The sequence below is a fragment of the Primulina eburnea genome, chromosome 3 (assembly GCF_022965805.1).
Source record: "Primulina eburnea isolate SZY01 chromosome 3, ASM2296580v1, whole genome shotgun sequence".
Classification (NCBI taxonomy): Eukaryota; Viridiplantae; Streptophyta; class Magnoliopsida; order Lamiales; family Gesneriaceae; genus Primulina; species Primulina eburnea.
In genome coordinates this window covers 17,674,859-17,689,470 of record NC_133103.1, presented here as the reverse complement: position 1 = coordinate 17,689,470, position 14,612 = coordinate 17,674,859, and the positions used below count along the sequence as shown (strand labels likewise).

Here is a 14,612-nt window from a genome sequence, read left to right as displayed (position 1 = left end):
TTGGTTTAGGCTTTAACAGTCAAGATGAATCTTCTACCAGTGATGTTAAGCCAAAGCTGAATATGTGCAAAGGAAAATATATTCACTTTGTAAAATCAGTTACAGTACAAGAACATCCAGAGCCAAGTACACTAGTTGAGCAACCCATTGAAAATAAGAAAAATGCTAAGAAGTATGGAATCAGATACAGCCCTACGAGTTCAAATGATTCGCCAAGCTTGTCACCTAAACGGTTTAGCTATAAAAACCAGAACTCTAAAAATTAGTATTTCAATTATTATAAAAGTAAGACTGTTCAAAAAAGATATTAGATGAACAACCAGTTGAAAAAGGTTAAAACTCATATTGTTTCATCACACACAACACATCAATTACACACAAGCTTGGAAAAACTATCTGAAACACAGCAACTAAAAATTCAGTTAGACTGGTCCAAGTCTGGGTTATTAAAGGACTAATCAGTTTAAGACCCAAATAGTTGTGGGTACCAAAATTCATTGTGTGTGATTGCAGGTGACATGTACATCAACAAAAGATTCAATTTGGTATCTGTAGAGTGGATTCTCAAGGCATATGACAAGAGATGGATTTACTTTTCCAACTGATTAAATATTATAGTCCAAAAATCAATTTTGGAGACAACTCAAAAGATAGAACCGTGGGTAAGGGTAAGCTTATACATGGTAACATTATTATTGATGATATTCTACTGGTTGATAATATAAAATATAATCTGATTAGCATCAGTCACTTGTGTGATAATAACTTTTCAGTTCAGTTCAATAAGCACATTTGTACAGTCAAGAACACAACTGATAATATCATCAAGGTTAAAAGATGTGGTTATACTTACAAAGTACGTTGGAGCTTTCAACCAATTGAACCAGTTTGTTTTGTAGCTTTCAATTCATTTCAGAACTAGTTATAACATAAAAAGTTGAACAACTTGAATTTCATATCCATCGCTCATATGAGTAGTCATGATTTTGAACTGGCCTGCCTAAGATCGATTTTTCAAAAGATAAAATTTGTTCAGCATGTCAGTTTGGTAAACAAGTAAGGTCTTCTTTAAAAACTAAGGGAAGTAAATCTTCCTCCAAATGCTTAGACTGAAGCATATGGATCTATTTGGTCTTATATTAGTCATGAGTTTAGGGGGAATAAAATAAACCCTGGTAATTTTCGATGATTTCTTAAGATTTACTTGGGTCATTTTTCTCAAATCAAAAGATCAAACTGCTGCACAACTGATTAAGGTTTTCAAAAGACTTTTAAATGAAAAATTAGTTGGAATTAACATAATAAGGTATAATCGAGGGACTTGATTTGTCAATCAAAATATTTCTCAATTTTTAGAAAATACTGGAATTAAACATGAGCTATCAGTAGCTAGCTAGAACACCTCAGCAAAATGGTATAGCTGAATGAAGAAATCGAACTCTTAAAGAAGCAGATAGAACACTACTTGCTGATTTTGGTATACCTCAGAGATTTTGGGCAGAAGCAGTAAACATTGATTATTATATTCAGAACAGATCAATGATTGATAGAAATTATTTGAAAACACCATATGAGATCTGGAATGGACAGAAAAGTATGGTGTCCTACTTAAAAATATTTGGCTGCAGATGTTTTACTCACAATAATGGAAAAAATTACCTGAAAACATTTGATGCTAAATATGATGAAGGTATATTTCTTGGTTATTCTTAAGTTACAAAGCTTACAAAGTTTTTAATAAGCATACTTTAAATGTAGAAAAATCAATTCATGTTGTATTTGATGAATCTGCATTAAATGATAAGCCAACTGATCCAGTTGTGCTAACTGGTTGCTTAACAGAAATCAGCTTGGAGGGTGATAGTGAATAAGAAGTTCACATCAATCAAAACATGCTTCAAACATCATAACTTGAAATGGTAGATCAAACAGTTGAACATGAAGCTGTTCCTAACAATCAGTTGGTGGAACAATGCGATGATAGTCAAATACCAACTGAAAGTGCCGCAACTGAAACTGAAAGAAATATTCAGTTAAAAACTGAAACAATTACAGAAATTGATCCAACCAGTTTCAACTACAAATGGAGTAAATCACACCCACAAGACTTGATGATAGGTAATCTATCGGATCCGGTAAGAACTAGAAATCAAATGTTCAATTTATTTTTATACTCTGCATTTGTTTCTCAATTTGAACCAAAGAAAATTGATGAAGCTCTAGCTGATCCAAACTGGATAAATGCTATGCAAGAGGAGCTAAATCAATTTACCCATAACAATGTATGGACTTTAGTTCCAAGACCTCTTTCAAAATAAATTATAGGTACAAAATGGGTTTACAGAAACAAACTGAACGAAGATGGTTCAGTTGTATGCAACAAAACTAGGTTGGTTGCACAAGGATATAGAAAAGATGAAATAATTGATTATGATGAAACTTATGCACCAGTTGCTCGATTGGAAGCAATAAGAATATTATAGCCCACGTCTCTTTCAAGAACTTCAAAGTCTAAATAATGGATTTCAAAAGTGAATTTCTAAATGGTCAGCTACAAGAAGAAGTTTATGTTAAAAAACCTCCAGATTTTGAAAATCACTCACTTCCCGATCATGATTATCATCCCAACAAAGCTTTATATGGTATTAAACAAGCTCTCACTACAAGAAAATATATCATTAACAACACTCATACGACAACGGTTTTTATTAAAACCGTTGTGTTTTTTCTTTTAACAATGGTTTCAACAAAAACTGTTGTCGTATCCTAAAAAACCCGCTTATAGACAACGGTTTTTTAAAATCGTTGTCTTTGATGTGTCTACGACAACGGTTTTTAAAAACCGTTGTCTATGAGCGTGTTTTTTTGGGATACAACAACGGTTTTTAAAAACCGTTGTCTAAGAGAGTTTTTTTTTTGGGCTACAACAACGGTTTTAACCACTGTTGTCTATGAGCGTTTTTTTATGCTACAACCAATTCAAATAACCCCAAATTATTTTATGCTGAACCAATTCAGTCAGTTCCAGGTGCACCATCAGCTGAAGAGACTCAACTGAAGAAGCTAGCTGATCGCTCACTTAATATTGTCACCAAATCTGGTGAAAAATTGAAGCTTGTTGTTCTGCATGCACCACCAATCACAGTGACCCGATCGACTGTTCTTCCGATCGTACGACCCAATGGCGTGGTGATTCGTGGAAGATTTGATTAAACTAACTCAGAGATGGACCTTTCTCATGCTCTGACTGACCCAAAAAGCAAGTGCAAGATGATTGAAGAGCCCAGGCCAACCAATTATGTTCAGACTCACATCGATATTCTCTGGACTTACATAATTGATTTTGTTGAATCAGAATTGGAGAACTTTGATGAATGGGCCAAATTTCGAACTGCAGTCTTTGATAGACGGATGAGGAAAAAGTCAGTGTTAAAGGAATTTATTACTCTGCAAATTACTGTGCTGAAGACGGTCAAGGCTGTAATCATTGCACAAGCCTTGGAAAGAAAAGTCTGCTTCTTTGACTTGGTGCGGATTAAGAGATTAACAGATGTTACGGCAGAACTAAAGCAGATCTATAATCCAACTGGTCCAACCGCGTATGCTGAGAGGGCTGTATTTCAACAACTGGAATAAGATCTAATTTCTCTCCAAATGAAGATCAAACTATGAGAGATGGATCAGCAATTGTACATACCAATTGACTCCCAAAGTCCAAAATCAGCAGAGCAGGCCCAGACAACTGAAGTAGTCAAGGAGCCAGTTGCTGAACAAGTTTCTGAGCGAGAAACTAAATCTATTTCTGAGTTGATTCAGCCATCCATTTCTACTGCACCTTCATCATCTTAAGCATCTAGACAACCTCTATACACAGATGCTAAGTTGTCATTGGCCAACGTTGACGAAGTAGTCAGATCAGTTGCCACAGACATCCAGCTGAACTTCGAATCTGCTCAACCAGCTGAGAAAGATGTAGGCCAAAGCTCAACAGAACAACTAACCTTGGAGGCTATGTTAAAAGAAATTGAAGATGAGATTCAGTCAATTTTTATGACTGAACAACAAACTGACACGGCCTAGCTGCTTTCTGAACAAATAGCTGCTATGCAAAAGCAACTGATGTGCCGTCCAGTTCAACTGCTCCTCAGCTCAACACTTTGGTTCTAGAAATTCAGCAGGAAGCAGTTGAAGACTTCATTGCTGAAGAACAACATGCTGAGACTGAATACCAAGCCCTAGCAATGGTGACTTTCGATGAGAAGGGCAAAGGAAAAGCACCCGAAATATCTGAAGCCTTATCTCCTGAAGTACCCATTGATATTGATATTATGATCAAAGGTATTTAGTCCAGTCTACACAATTTGACAGCAACAGTCTCTGAAATAAATTCGACTCAGTTGATGCACACGCTCAGATTTGATTCCCTCAAGCAGAATACCATGAAGAAACTAAAGCAGGTTACAAAGGATATCGCTGCACTACTTCTCCTTGTTGATCAGCTGAAGAGAGACAAAGTGACAGTTCTGGCTCTTTTCCAGACTCAGGACATGCTTGTCAACTGAATTGACTTCGTGAACTCAAGTTTGACAAAGCGAATGGATTTGATGCAAGAACAAATGCTGAATGCTATATCCCAAGTTAGCTCTGAAGTCCGCCTTCTTTCTAACCTAGCAAGTGTTGACAAAAAGGGGAAATAAGAGAAGTAAGATCAGTCCAAGAAAAGAACTAGTCAACCAACTGATCAAGAACCTGCTGACAAAAGAGCTAAGAAGTGAAACATTTTATTTTATTCTCATCTTGTACGAATATGTACATTTGAATATTATTTTATCTACAAAGAGTTCTTTTATTTTATCTACAATGAGGTTTATCAGTTCTTGAATTATATGTTTTGTCAAACACCAAAAAGGGGGAAATTGTTAGAATCAAAGTTTCGAAGTTTGACAAATAAAGTTCTTGAAGGTTGCAGAAATGATCGGCTCAACTGAATTAATTTGAACTGAAACTACCTAAAATGAAGTTGTCCGACCTGATAATTAATGAGTTAAATAATTGGAGGCAATCGAATTGATCAAAGCTCACTGAATCTGTAAAAGATAACTGAACTATCAGTTGGAACTGGTCAATCATACAGTCAGTTCAACAGATCGGCTATATAGTCAACTATAATCAGTTTGACACGTCATCAGTTAAAGCGCAGCTACCAACCAACAAATCATATGCATCAGATTGCGACTAACAGAAGAAGTACTACATAGCAGGCTGCCACAGTGTACTATTGTCAGAATAATGTTGACATATTCAGAAAGGACAAATCAACGGATAAATATTAATTAATGTATTCAATGTTACAGTTGGAAGAAAAGACTATAAATAGCTGAGTAGTTCAGCTGAGAAAAGAACTTTTAGATCATTACTTTGATTCATTTTCGAATTCAGCTGTAAATAATCAGTTAAGATATTCATACAGAAAATCTCACACTTCACATAAATATTCATAGCTTTCAGCCTATCATTTGAGATAAAATACTAGAACCTTACACTGTTGTATTCAATCTTCTAAGATCAGTTGTGCTAAGAAAGAAAATCAATTGTATACTGGTAAATTGTAAAGGAGCTAATAGTTTCAGTTTTGCAGTGTTTGAAATGTCTGTCCTTTTTATTGTTTTAAAGTATTAGAATTTTTTTAAAAAAAACACTCAATTTTTGGCTATACACATAAACCTCATGAAAATATAAAATACTTTCCCCTTTAAAATAAAACATCATCCAACTAGCCTTTTAAAAATCAAGTGAAATAGTCATAAAAATGAGATCGTCAACTGTTTTACCAACCCTAAAAAGCAATAAGTTTGAAAAGTATAGCTCATACTAAACCTCTCAAAAATCTCTCAAAAAGCATAAATACATAGTCTTAAAATCTTTAACATAAATCATAAGTCATAATCGGAAATGCGGAAAAGTGGAAGCGCTGGTCCTCGGGTTGTGTGCGCCTTCAGTCCAGTCAAATCATCCTTCAAGATCTCCCTCAACCTCACCTGCATCCATCACACCTAGGGAGTCTAAAGACTCAACACACCATAATCTTTATAACAAATAATACATATAAAAGCCACATGTAACTGTGAAAATACTTTTACGTAAAAAAAACTTTTTCATGACATGCAAACATAATCTTTAACATTTTCCTTTTCCTCAACATGGCATAACATAAAACATTTTTCATGATCATAAACATTTTTCATTTTCCTTTTCCTTTGTTGAATTCAGATCGTTAATTGTGACTTTCCTCAACATGACATGAACCTCAATAGTCGATGGATCCATCTACATGAAACCGCAGTACTGGGCGGCGAGAGACACCAGCAACACTCTTACCGGTCAACTAAGCCCTGACCTATCATCTTTCGAATAGAAATACGATCGTCGGGGTTCCCTCTGGGGCCTTTTCCCCTCACGATATTCCATTCTTACCGTTACCACATACCGTTACCTCAATAGTCACGATTACTTCACTTCCTTCAACGTTTAACATTCTCATTACTTATAAAATCATGCATAACGTAACATTTTTGTTTTAGAAATCAAGCATGCAACATGTCTTTTAAATGTGTTCCTTAAATAATAAAAATCCCTTAGACATTTAATAATCATATTTTAATCATGAAAATTTAAAAATAATCATAATATCATAAAAACAGCATTTAAGGCACTGCCATGACGTTTACTAATTTTTAATGTAAAAAGACCGTTTTACCCCTGGACTTGACATTTTACGATTTTGACTTTTTTCTTGATTTCTTGACTCTAACATGTCCCAAATAATTATTTTAGCTTATATGAATTTTTCATAATTTTATTTAACTTAAAAATTAGACTTTTTCATTTTTCTTTAATTAATTGTTTTGAAGGTGTTTTAAATCCCGAAAACTCCCAAAATTTAATATAAAATTCCTAAATTCAAAATTTAGTCTTTTATATTATTTTTGCCCTTATGAACCATGACTCGACCCCCCCGAGCCGTTTTTTTCAAATTTTATTACTTAAAAACCCTAAAGTGACACCTAAACTTCGACCCCGAGCCAACTTTCGATTTTCACGAGTTACCCCCGAACCATGTTGATCCAAAACCTGACCAACATCCTAAAGTACCCTAGTGGACCCTTAGACCACTAAGAACCCAAGCCAAAAACCCAAAACGTTAGCCCCTCACTACTCCCCTAAGCTGGCCGAGAGTTTCATGATGCATGGACTCTAAGTTTCGACGTTTGTGGCCCTAGTCGGCGCTCCAGACCCTGAAAAACCCTCTAGTACACCTACCTAGGACTCTAAGGACTCACCCTAGCCCAGTCCCTGAGCCTTGGACCGAGCCCTTCACTCGCTGGCAGCTTGCTCACATTCGCGCAGTTGGTGCGCGTTTCTCGGGTAGAGTCCTAGCATGGCTAGGACTCTTTCCCCAGCCCTTAACTCGGGTCCTGGCCTGTCTAGGACCCTCCCCCCGACTGAACTAACCCCTGACCGAGCCCTGTCCCCAAGCCGTGACTCTTCTGCCCTCACACCAAGGAACCCGATCACCTTAGCCCCATGACAGCAACTCATGGTTTTCCTGGTTTCTTTTGTTTTCTGCCTTGATTTGTTTATTGGTTAGGACTCCAGTTCATATAAAAGCTTTGCTTAAACATAATATGACATCATGGCAGCCCCTTAACATGCCTAGAACGAGTTTTTGGATCAAACCCCATGAAGTTAATACATGCAAGTGCAATATTTCGAAAATACAGAAAAGTGGCTTCATGTTCTTCATGCATACAATATTTAAACAATATTATGATATGATGGATGAGAAAAGGAGATTTATGGCGTGCCTTTGCATTTTATACGCACGAAATAACGTTGACGACGAAGAACGAGACGAAACCTTTGGCTTTCCTTCCTTATAACCCCACGAATTTCTCTTCCAAAAAGTTGGGAGTGTAGTGCCGTGTGTGTTGTGAGTTGGGAGAGTTTTTTCAGAAATAAAAGTGTGCGGCCGTGAGTCTGATGCCCATTAAGCCCATTAATCTTAATTAGGATTTAATAAAATATTAACAAAGTTTTGGTAAAAATAATTTGTGAATTTAATAGTCGGATTGTCAAAAAGTTCGTATTTTTGTTGAAAATCCAACACCGATAAAAATTACGTCCCGACGTATAAAATCACCTCAAAACCCCTAATTTTCAAAAATATGAAAAACCATCAACCATATTTTAAATAATTCAAAATAATTATCTAATAAAAACATTTTACGTTTTTCAGCCATCGGTCTCCGTTCCTCGATCACAACTTGAATATTCCTTACAAAATACAATTTTATGCATGATGATAATAAAATCATATTTAACATATAAGCATGTATGTAACATAATCAGATAGCAATTAAAATCAGTTAATCATTTTTCTTTATTTCTTAGATTTGCATGCAGTTTGATTACGTCATCTTAATTTTGGACCTTATAATTCTTCCCCCCTTAATTAGAATTTCGTCCTCGAAATTAGAACTTACCGAATAGTTCTGATAGCGATTCTTCAAGTCCCTCTCGGTTTCCCAAGCAGCTTCCTCTTTCGAGTGATTCAGCCACTTGATCTTGACCATTGGAATGACTTTGTTTCGCAATCTTCTTTCTTGCCTTGCTAATATCTGGACATGTCTTTCTTTATATGTCATATTTGGAGTTAATTGAAGAGGTTCATAATTAAGCACAAGTGACGGATTCGACTACTTTCGCAGCATTGAAATGTGGAACACATTGTGAACTCCTGCAAGTGCTGGTGGCAATGCCACTCTATAAGCTAGTGTCTCAATCCTCTCCAAAATCTCAAACGGACCTATAAATCTTGGACTAAGCTTGCTTTTCTTGCCAAAGCGCATAACACACTTCATAGGTGATATTTTCTACAAATACATGGTCTCCCGCAGCAAACTCTAAGTCCCTTCATCTTTTGTCCGTATAACTCTTTTGTCGGCCTTGTGCAGTCTTCATTCTCTCACGAATTTTGACTACAAGTGCGGCGGTCTCTTCAATCACATCCGGACCAATATCTCTTCTTTCCCCAACCTTGTCCCAATCAATAGGAGATCTACATTTCCTTCCATAAAGTGTCTCAAAAGGAGCCATCCCGATTTATGATTGGAAACTATTATTGTAGGTGAACTCCACTAGATGTAGCTTTGATTCCCAACTGCCTTGGAAATCAATAACACATGCTCGCAGTAGATCTTCCAAAATCTGTATAACTCTTTCTGATTGACCATCGGTTTTAGGATGGAACGATGTACTGAACAATAATTTGGTCCCCATCGTTGCAAACTTTTCCAAAAAGATGCCGTGAATCTTGGATCCTTGTCAGAAACAATAGATACAGGAATCCCATGTAGACAACTATCTCTCGAATATACAAGTCGGCGTACTGAATCATGGTGAATATCGTCTTAATAGGTAGAAAATGCGCTGATTTCGTAAGACGATCTACTATCACCCAAATGGCATTCAAACCCTTAACGGTCTTTGGCAATCCATCCCATTTACACTTGGGAATAGGGAGTGGTTTCAATTTCCCCGCTGGTATTGATGCTCTACTTTGACTTTCTGACATGTCAAACACTCGGATACGAATCTCACAATGTCCCTATTCATCTCTGGCCACCAATATAACAACTGCAAATATTTGTATATCTTTGTACTTCTCGGATGGATGGAGTAAGGTGTGTCATGGGCTTCCTTCATAATAAGATCTCTCAACATATCGTCACTCGGAACCCATAGACGATCTCGATAGCGAACTAAACCATCCACCACTAAATATAAATTCTGGTCCTTGGCTTCATCTCTAGCTCTCCACTTTTGCAACTGCTCATCAGTGGACTGTCCATCTCGAATTCTATCTCTGAAAGTCGACCGGACTGATGATGTGGCAAGATTTAGGGCCTTGCCCCTAGCATACACTGTAAGCTCAAACCATTGTATCTCGGACTGCAACGGTTTTTGGAGTGATAATTGAGTGATAACTGCTAGGGTGAGCATTCAGTTAATTCGGTTACCGACCGAACCGAATTAGCCATAACCGAACCGAAACAAAATATTTAGCCATAACCAAACCGACCGAATTAATTTTCATAACCGATGAAAATCGAACCGAATTAAAATCGGTTAATTCGGTCACCGATTAGTTTAAAAAAATTGTGATTTAACTTTAATTATATACGTAATTTTTTTTAACACTACACTTTACACAAATTGATAAAAACATAAAATCACACACATCACAAATGTTTAAGTTTTATTTGAACACAATTAATACATATTATATCGATTTTAAAATTAAAAATTAAAATATTTATAAAGTTGATAAATAAAAAAAATTATTAAATAATAATATTTATTATATCGGTTAATTCGGTTAATCGATTTCAAAATTTTGAAAACCGTAACTGAACCGAATTAACAGAATTTTTTTAATTTGAAAACCGAATTTCCGAAATAACCGAACCGAATTTCCGAATTGGCTTGGTTCGGTCGATTAATTCGGTTTAACCGAAATCTTGCTCACCCCTAATAACTGCTGCCTTTCTGCTCAACGCGTCTGCCACTACATTAGCTTTTCCCGGATGGTAGCTAATGTCACAATCATAGTCCTTCACTAACTCAAGCCATCTGCGCTGTCTCATATTCAACTCCTTTTGGGTGAAGAAGTATTTCAAACTTTTATGATCGTGAATATCTTGCACTTCTCTCCATAAAGGTAGTGTCTCCAGATTTTTAGTGCAAAGACTACTGCTACAAGCTCAAGATCATGAATAGGGTAGTTCTTTTCGTGAATTTTCAGCTGCCTCGACGCATAGGCGATAACTCGGTCGTTTTGCATCAGAACTGCACCCAACCCAAGTTTAGAAGCGTCGGTAAAAAGAACATACTCCTCTTGCCCCGATGGCATAGATAACACTGGTGCGGATATCAAGGCTTGCTTCAACTTGTCAAAATTGTCTTGACACTCGGGTCCCCAAATAAACATTGCATTTTTCTTTGTCAAGGCGGTCATAGGTACCGCTATAGATGAGAAACCCTGTATAAACTTGCGATAATAGCCAGCTAGTCCCAAGAAACTGTGAATCTCGGTGACATTCTTTGGTACTGGCCATTCTTTCACTGCTTCCACTTTACTCGGATCAACTTCCACACCATCACTAGAAATGATGTGCCCTAAGAACGCCACTCTATCAAGCCAAAACTAGCGCTTGCTGAACTTTGCATATAGCTTTCTGTCTTGCAGTACCTGCAGTGCGATCCTCAAGTGACGGCTATGCTCCTCTCTGCTCTTGGAATAGATCAATATGTCATCAATGAAGACAATAATAAACTGATCTGGATACGGCTGAAATACGCAATTCATGAGACCATGAAGATCTCTGGCGCATTGGTCAACCCAAATGGCATGACCATAAACTCATAGTGCCCATATCTCGTGCGAAATGCCGTCTTGTGTACATATGACTCTTTTACTTTCAATTTATGTATCCAGATCGCAGATCAATCTTAGAAAATACCGATGCTCCTTGCAACTGATCAAATAAATCTTCAATTCTTGGCAGTGGATACTTATTTTTTATGGCAACCCGATTAAGCTCATGATAATCGATGCAAAGACGAATATTACCTATCTTTCTTTTTCACAAATAATATCGGAGCGCCCCATGGAGAGTAGCTAGGGCGAATGAAACATTTGTCTAGCAGTTCTTTGATTTGATCTTTTAGCTCTTTCATTTCGGCAGGTGCTAGACGATAAGGTGATTTTGATATAGGAAATGTGACTGGAATTAGATCAATAGAGAATTCCACTTCACGGTCGGGCGGAATGCCAGAAACGTCCTCGGGAAAGAAACTAGGAAAATCTCTCACAATTTCAACATCTTCTAACTTCTGACTGATAGATGCATGTACAGTAGTGACACATGCTAGGAAAGCTTGGCATCCACGCTTAATAATCTTCCTCGCACATAGACAAGAGATAATGTGCGGCATTTCTTGTTTCTCGCCGCTTCAAAGATAAAAGATTTACCACTAGGCGGCCTAATTGATACTGATCGCTGACGAAAGTCAATCGAAGCTCCATTCGCTGATAGCCAATCCATCCCAAGTATAATATCAAATTTGGGTATAGGAAGCACAATAAGGTCTGCCCGAACCACATCTTTGAATAAACGAAGCTCCAGATTTTTAACAATCTTCGATGTGAGCATTTGATCACCGGAAGGAATAAAGACTTTGAAACCCAAACCCATATCTTGAGGAGTAATTTTCAGTCTTTTGATGAAGGTTTCAGATATGAAAGAATATGTAGCTCCTGAATCTAGCAATGCATAGGTAGCTACACCTCAAATGATGATCCTCCTTGCGGTGAAAGATATCCTTTAAATTTTTACGTTTTGAAATTTAAGGATTTACTATCATTAAATTTCCAAAGTTACATGAAGATTGTGTGTTGAACTTAAACATTTCTTGTAAAATTGCATTTTAGTCCCTCAATTTTTTTTTGAATTATTACAATTAAATCCTTAAATTATTTCGAAAATTCTGATTTTGCCCCTTATGTTTTCGGGAATTACACTTATGGTCCTTAAGAATTCGGAAATGACCTTTAGGTCCCTTATCTTTTGAATTATTGCCTTTTGGTCCCTATATTTTAGAAAATTTACATTCTAGCCCTCAAGTTATCGAAAATTTTTCTTTGGACCCCATTAATTCGAAACCCCTTAGTTATGATTTTCTTTAAATTTTGGCCCTCAACTTTTTATTTGGAAAAAAATCATCCTTTACATAAAATGGGCACAAAATTAATATCATTTCTATGGTTCTTAAAATCATAACTTAAATCCAACTAAGTAGAACATGCAACCTACTTTCCACTAGGTTAAATCTTGTTCCAAAATCAATACCAATAACCAATTTAACATTGCATACAATAATAAGCAATATAAAAATGTTAAATGACTAGATTACCCGTAATGAGTGTAGTGTATGCTTCTTCCTCAGCTTCCTCGGCATTCATAACACAGGCCCGTGCCGTAGTATCTGCTTTCCTCTTAGGGCAATCATTAGCTTTGTGTCCAGCCTCCTTGCAATAAAAACATTTAAATGATCCACATTCACATTTGCCAAGATAAAGACGGTTGCACTTCTTGCATGGTTGCCTCTCAGTAGGATTTGATGCTCCTGAATTTTGTGGCTTTGGTGGAGCTGGCTTCTTGACTGGACCTTGGGGCTTTTGAGGCCCTTGAGGTCTAGGAGGACCCATAAATGGATTTTTGTTAGGCTGATTATTATTCTGAAAGTGATGCATCTTGCGCTGATTCTCAAAATCGATGTCCTTCAAAGACTGTTCAGACTGGAAAGCATAAGTAGTAGTAGTAGCATAATCCAATGGACGCATCATCATAACATTGTTTCGAAGGATAGGTCGTAAGCCATCCATGAAATGCTTCATTGCAGGATCCCCAGCAATAAGGGGTACAAAATGACAACACCTATCAAACTTCTTCACAAAATCTGCAACAGTTGAGTCTCCCTGGCGGAGGGTCATAAACTCCCTCATCAGTCGCCCTCTAGCATCGGCAGTAAAGTATTTTTTATAGAATATTTCCTTGAAACGAGTCCAAGTGAAAGTAGCAAGATCAACACTGTGCTCGGATCCCTCCCACCATAAAGAAGCGTCATATCTGAATAAATAAGTGGTACACCTCACACGATCTGCATCCCCCATATCCAGGTAACGAAAATGTACCTCAAGTGAACGGATCCAACTCTCAGCAGCAAAAGGATCGGTGGTGCCAGAAAATTCCTTCGGCCCTAGCCTCCAAAACTGATCATAAATGTCGTGTTGTGGCCTAGGTGGCTGCTGTAGGTGCTGCTGCTGCTGTAACTGTTGCTTCTGTATCTGCTGCTCGAAGAGACGAGCCATCCTCTCCAAAGCACGAGTAGCAGCATCTGCTAGTGGTGGTGGAGGTCCATTCCCTTGACTATTCCCTCGACGATTAACACTGTTCTCTCCTTGATTATCATTGACAGGGGCACGTCTAGGAGGCATTTTATCTGAACGTTTTCCAAATTCTAACGTAACCAACATGCAATTAAATCTAATTTCTCTAATCATGCGACATATTCTATCCCATATAGCAATTTAAGCATGCAAAACATAAATACTTAAAAAGTTCGTAAACATGTACAATAAGCATAATATTCATGAAGTCATGCAGGAAACATCAAACTGAATCATATAAAGCATGTAAAAACTTACAACTTTGAGGCTTGACGACTGATCTTTCCGGCGCTGATGGTGGCACAACCTTTTACAGGACCTTTGCTCTGATACCAACTGAAATGCCTGCCCTTTTTAGTGCTTTAAAAGTACTAGAATTTTTTTAAAAAAAAAACACTCAATTTTCGGCCATATACATAAACCTCATGAAAATATAAAATATTTTCCACTTTAAAATAAAACATCATCCAACTAGCCTTTTAAAAATCAAGTGAACTAGTCATAAAAATGAGATCGTCAACTGTTTTACCAACCCTAAAAA

At 37.0% G+C, this 14,612-nt stretch overlaps 1 protein-coding gene across 1 annotated transcript; it reads right to left on the bottom strand.

Moving 5' to 3' along the window:
- Positions 1 to 9,588: 9,588 nt before the first annotated feature.
- On the bottom strand, positions 9,589 to 14,119 carry LOC140826934 (uncharacterized). The gene is made up of 3 exons (XM_073189488.1): positions 13,036 to 14,119; positions 11,084 to 11,238; positions 9,589 to 10,011 (listed from the first exon to the last, which is right to left on the bottom strand). Exons 1-3 carry the CDS (start codon positions 14,117 to 14,119, stop codon positions 9,589 to 9,591), a joined length of 1,662 nt encoding a protein of 553 aa, XP_073045589.1.
- Between the last annotated feature and the right edge of the window lie 493 nt (positions 14,120 to 14,612).

Bases quoted from the DNA above. Each gene is read 5' to 3' on its own strand.
- LOC140826934 (XM_073189488.1), bottom strand. From the start codon at position 14,119: ATGCCTCCTAGACGTGCCCCTGTCAATGATAATCAAGGAGAGAACAGT. The intron at 11,239-13,035 runs GTAATCTAGTCA...TGGCGTTCTTAG, and splicing joins ATACACTACACTCATTACGG to GGCACATCATTTCTAGTGAT. The intron at 10,012-11,083 runs GTACCTATGACC...AAACCGTTGCAG, and splicing joins AGGGTTTCTCATCTATAGCG to TCCGAGATACAATGGTTTGA.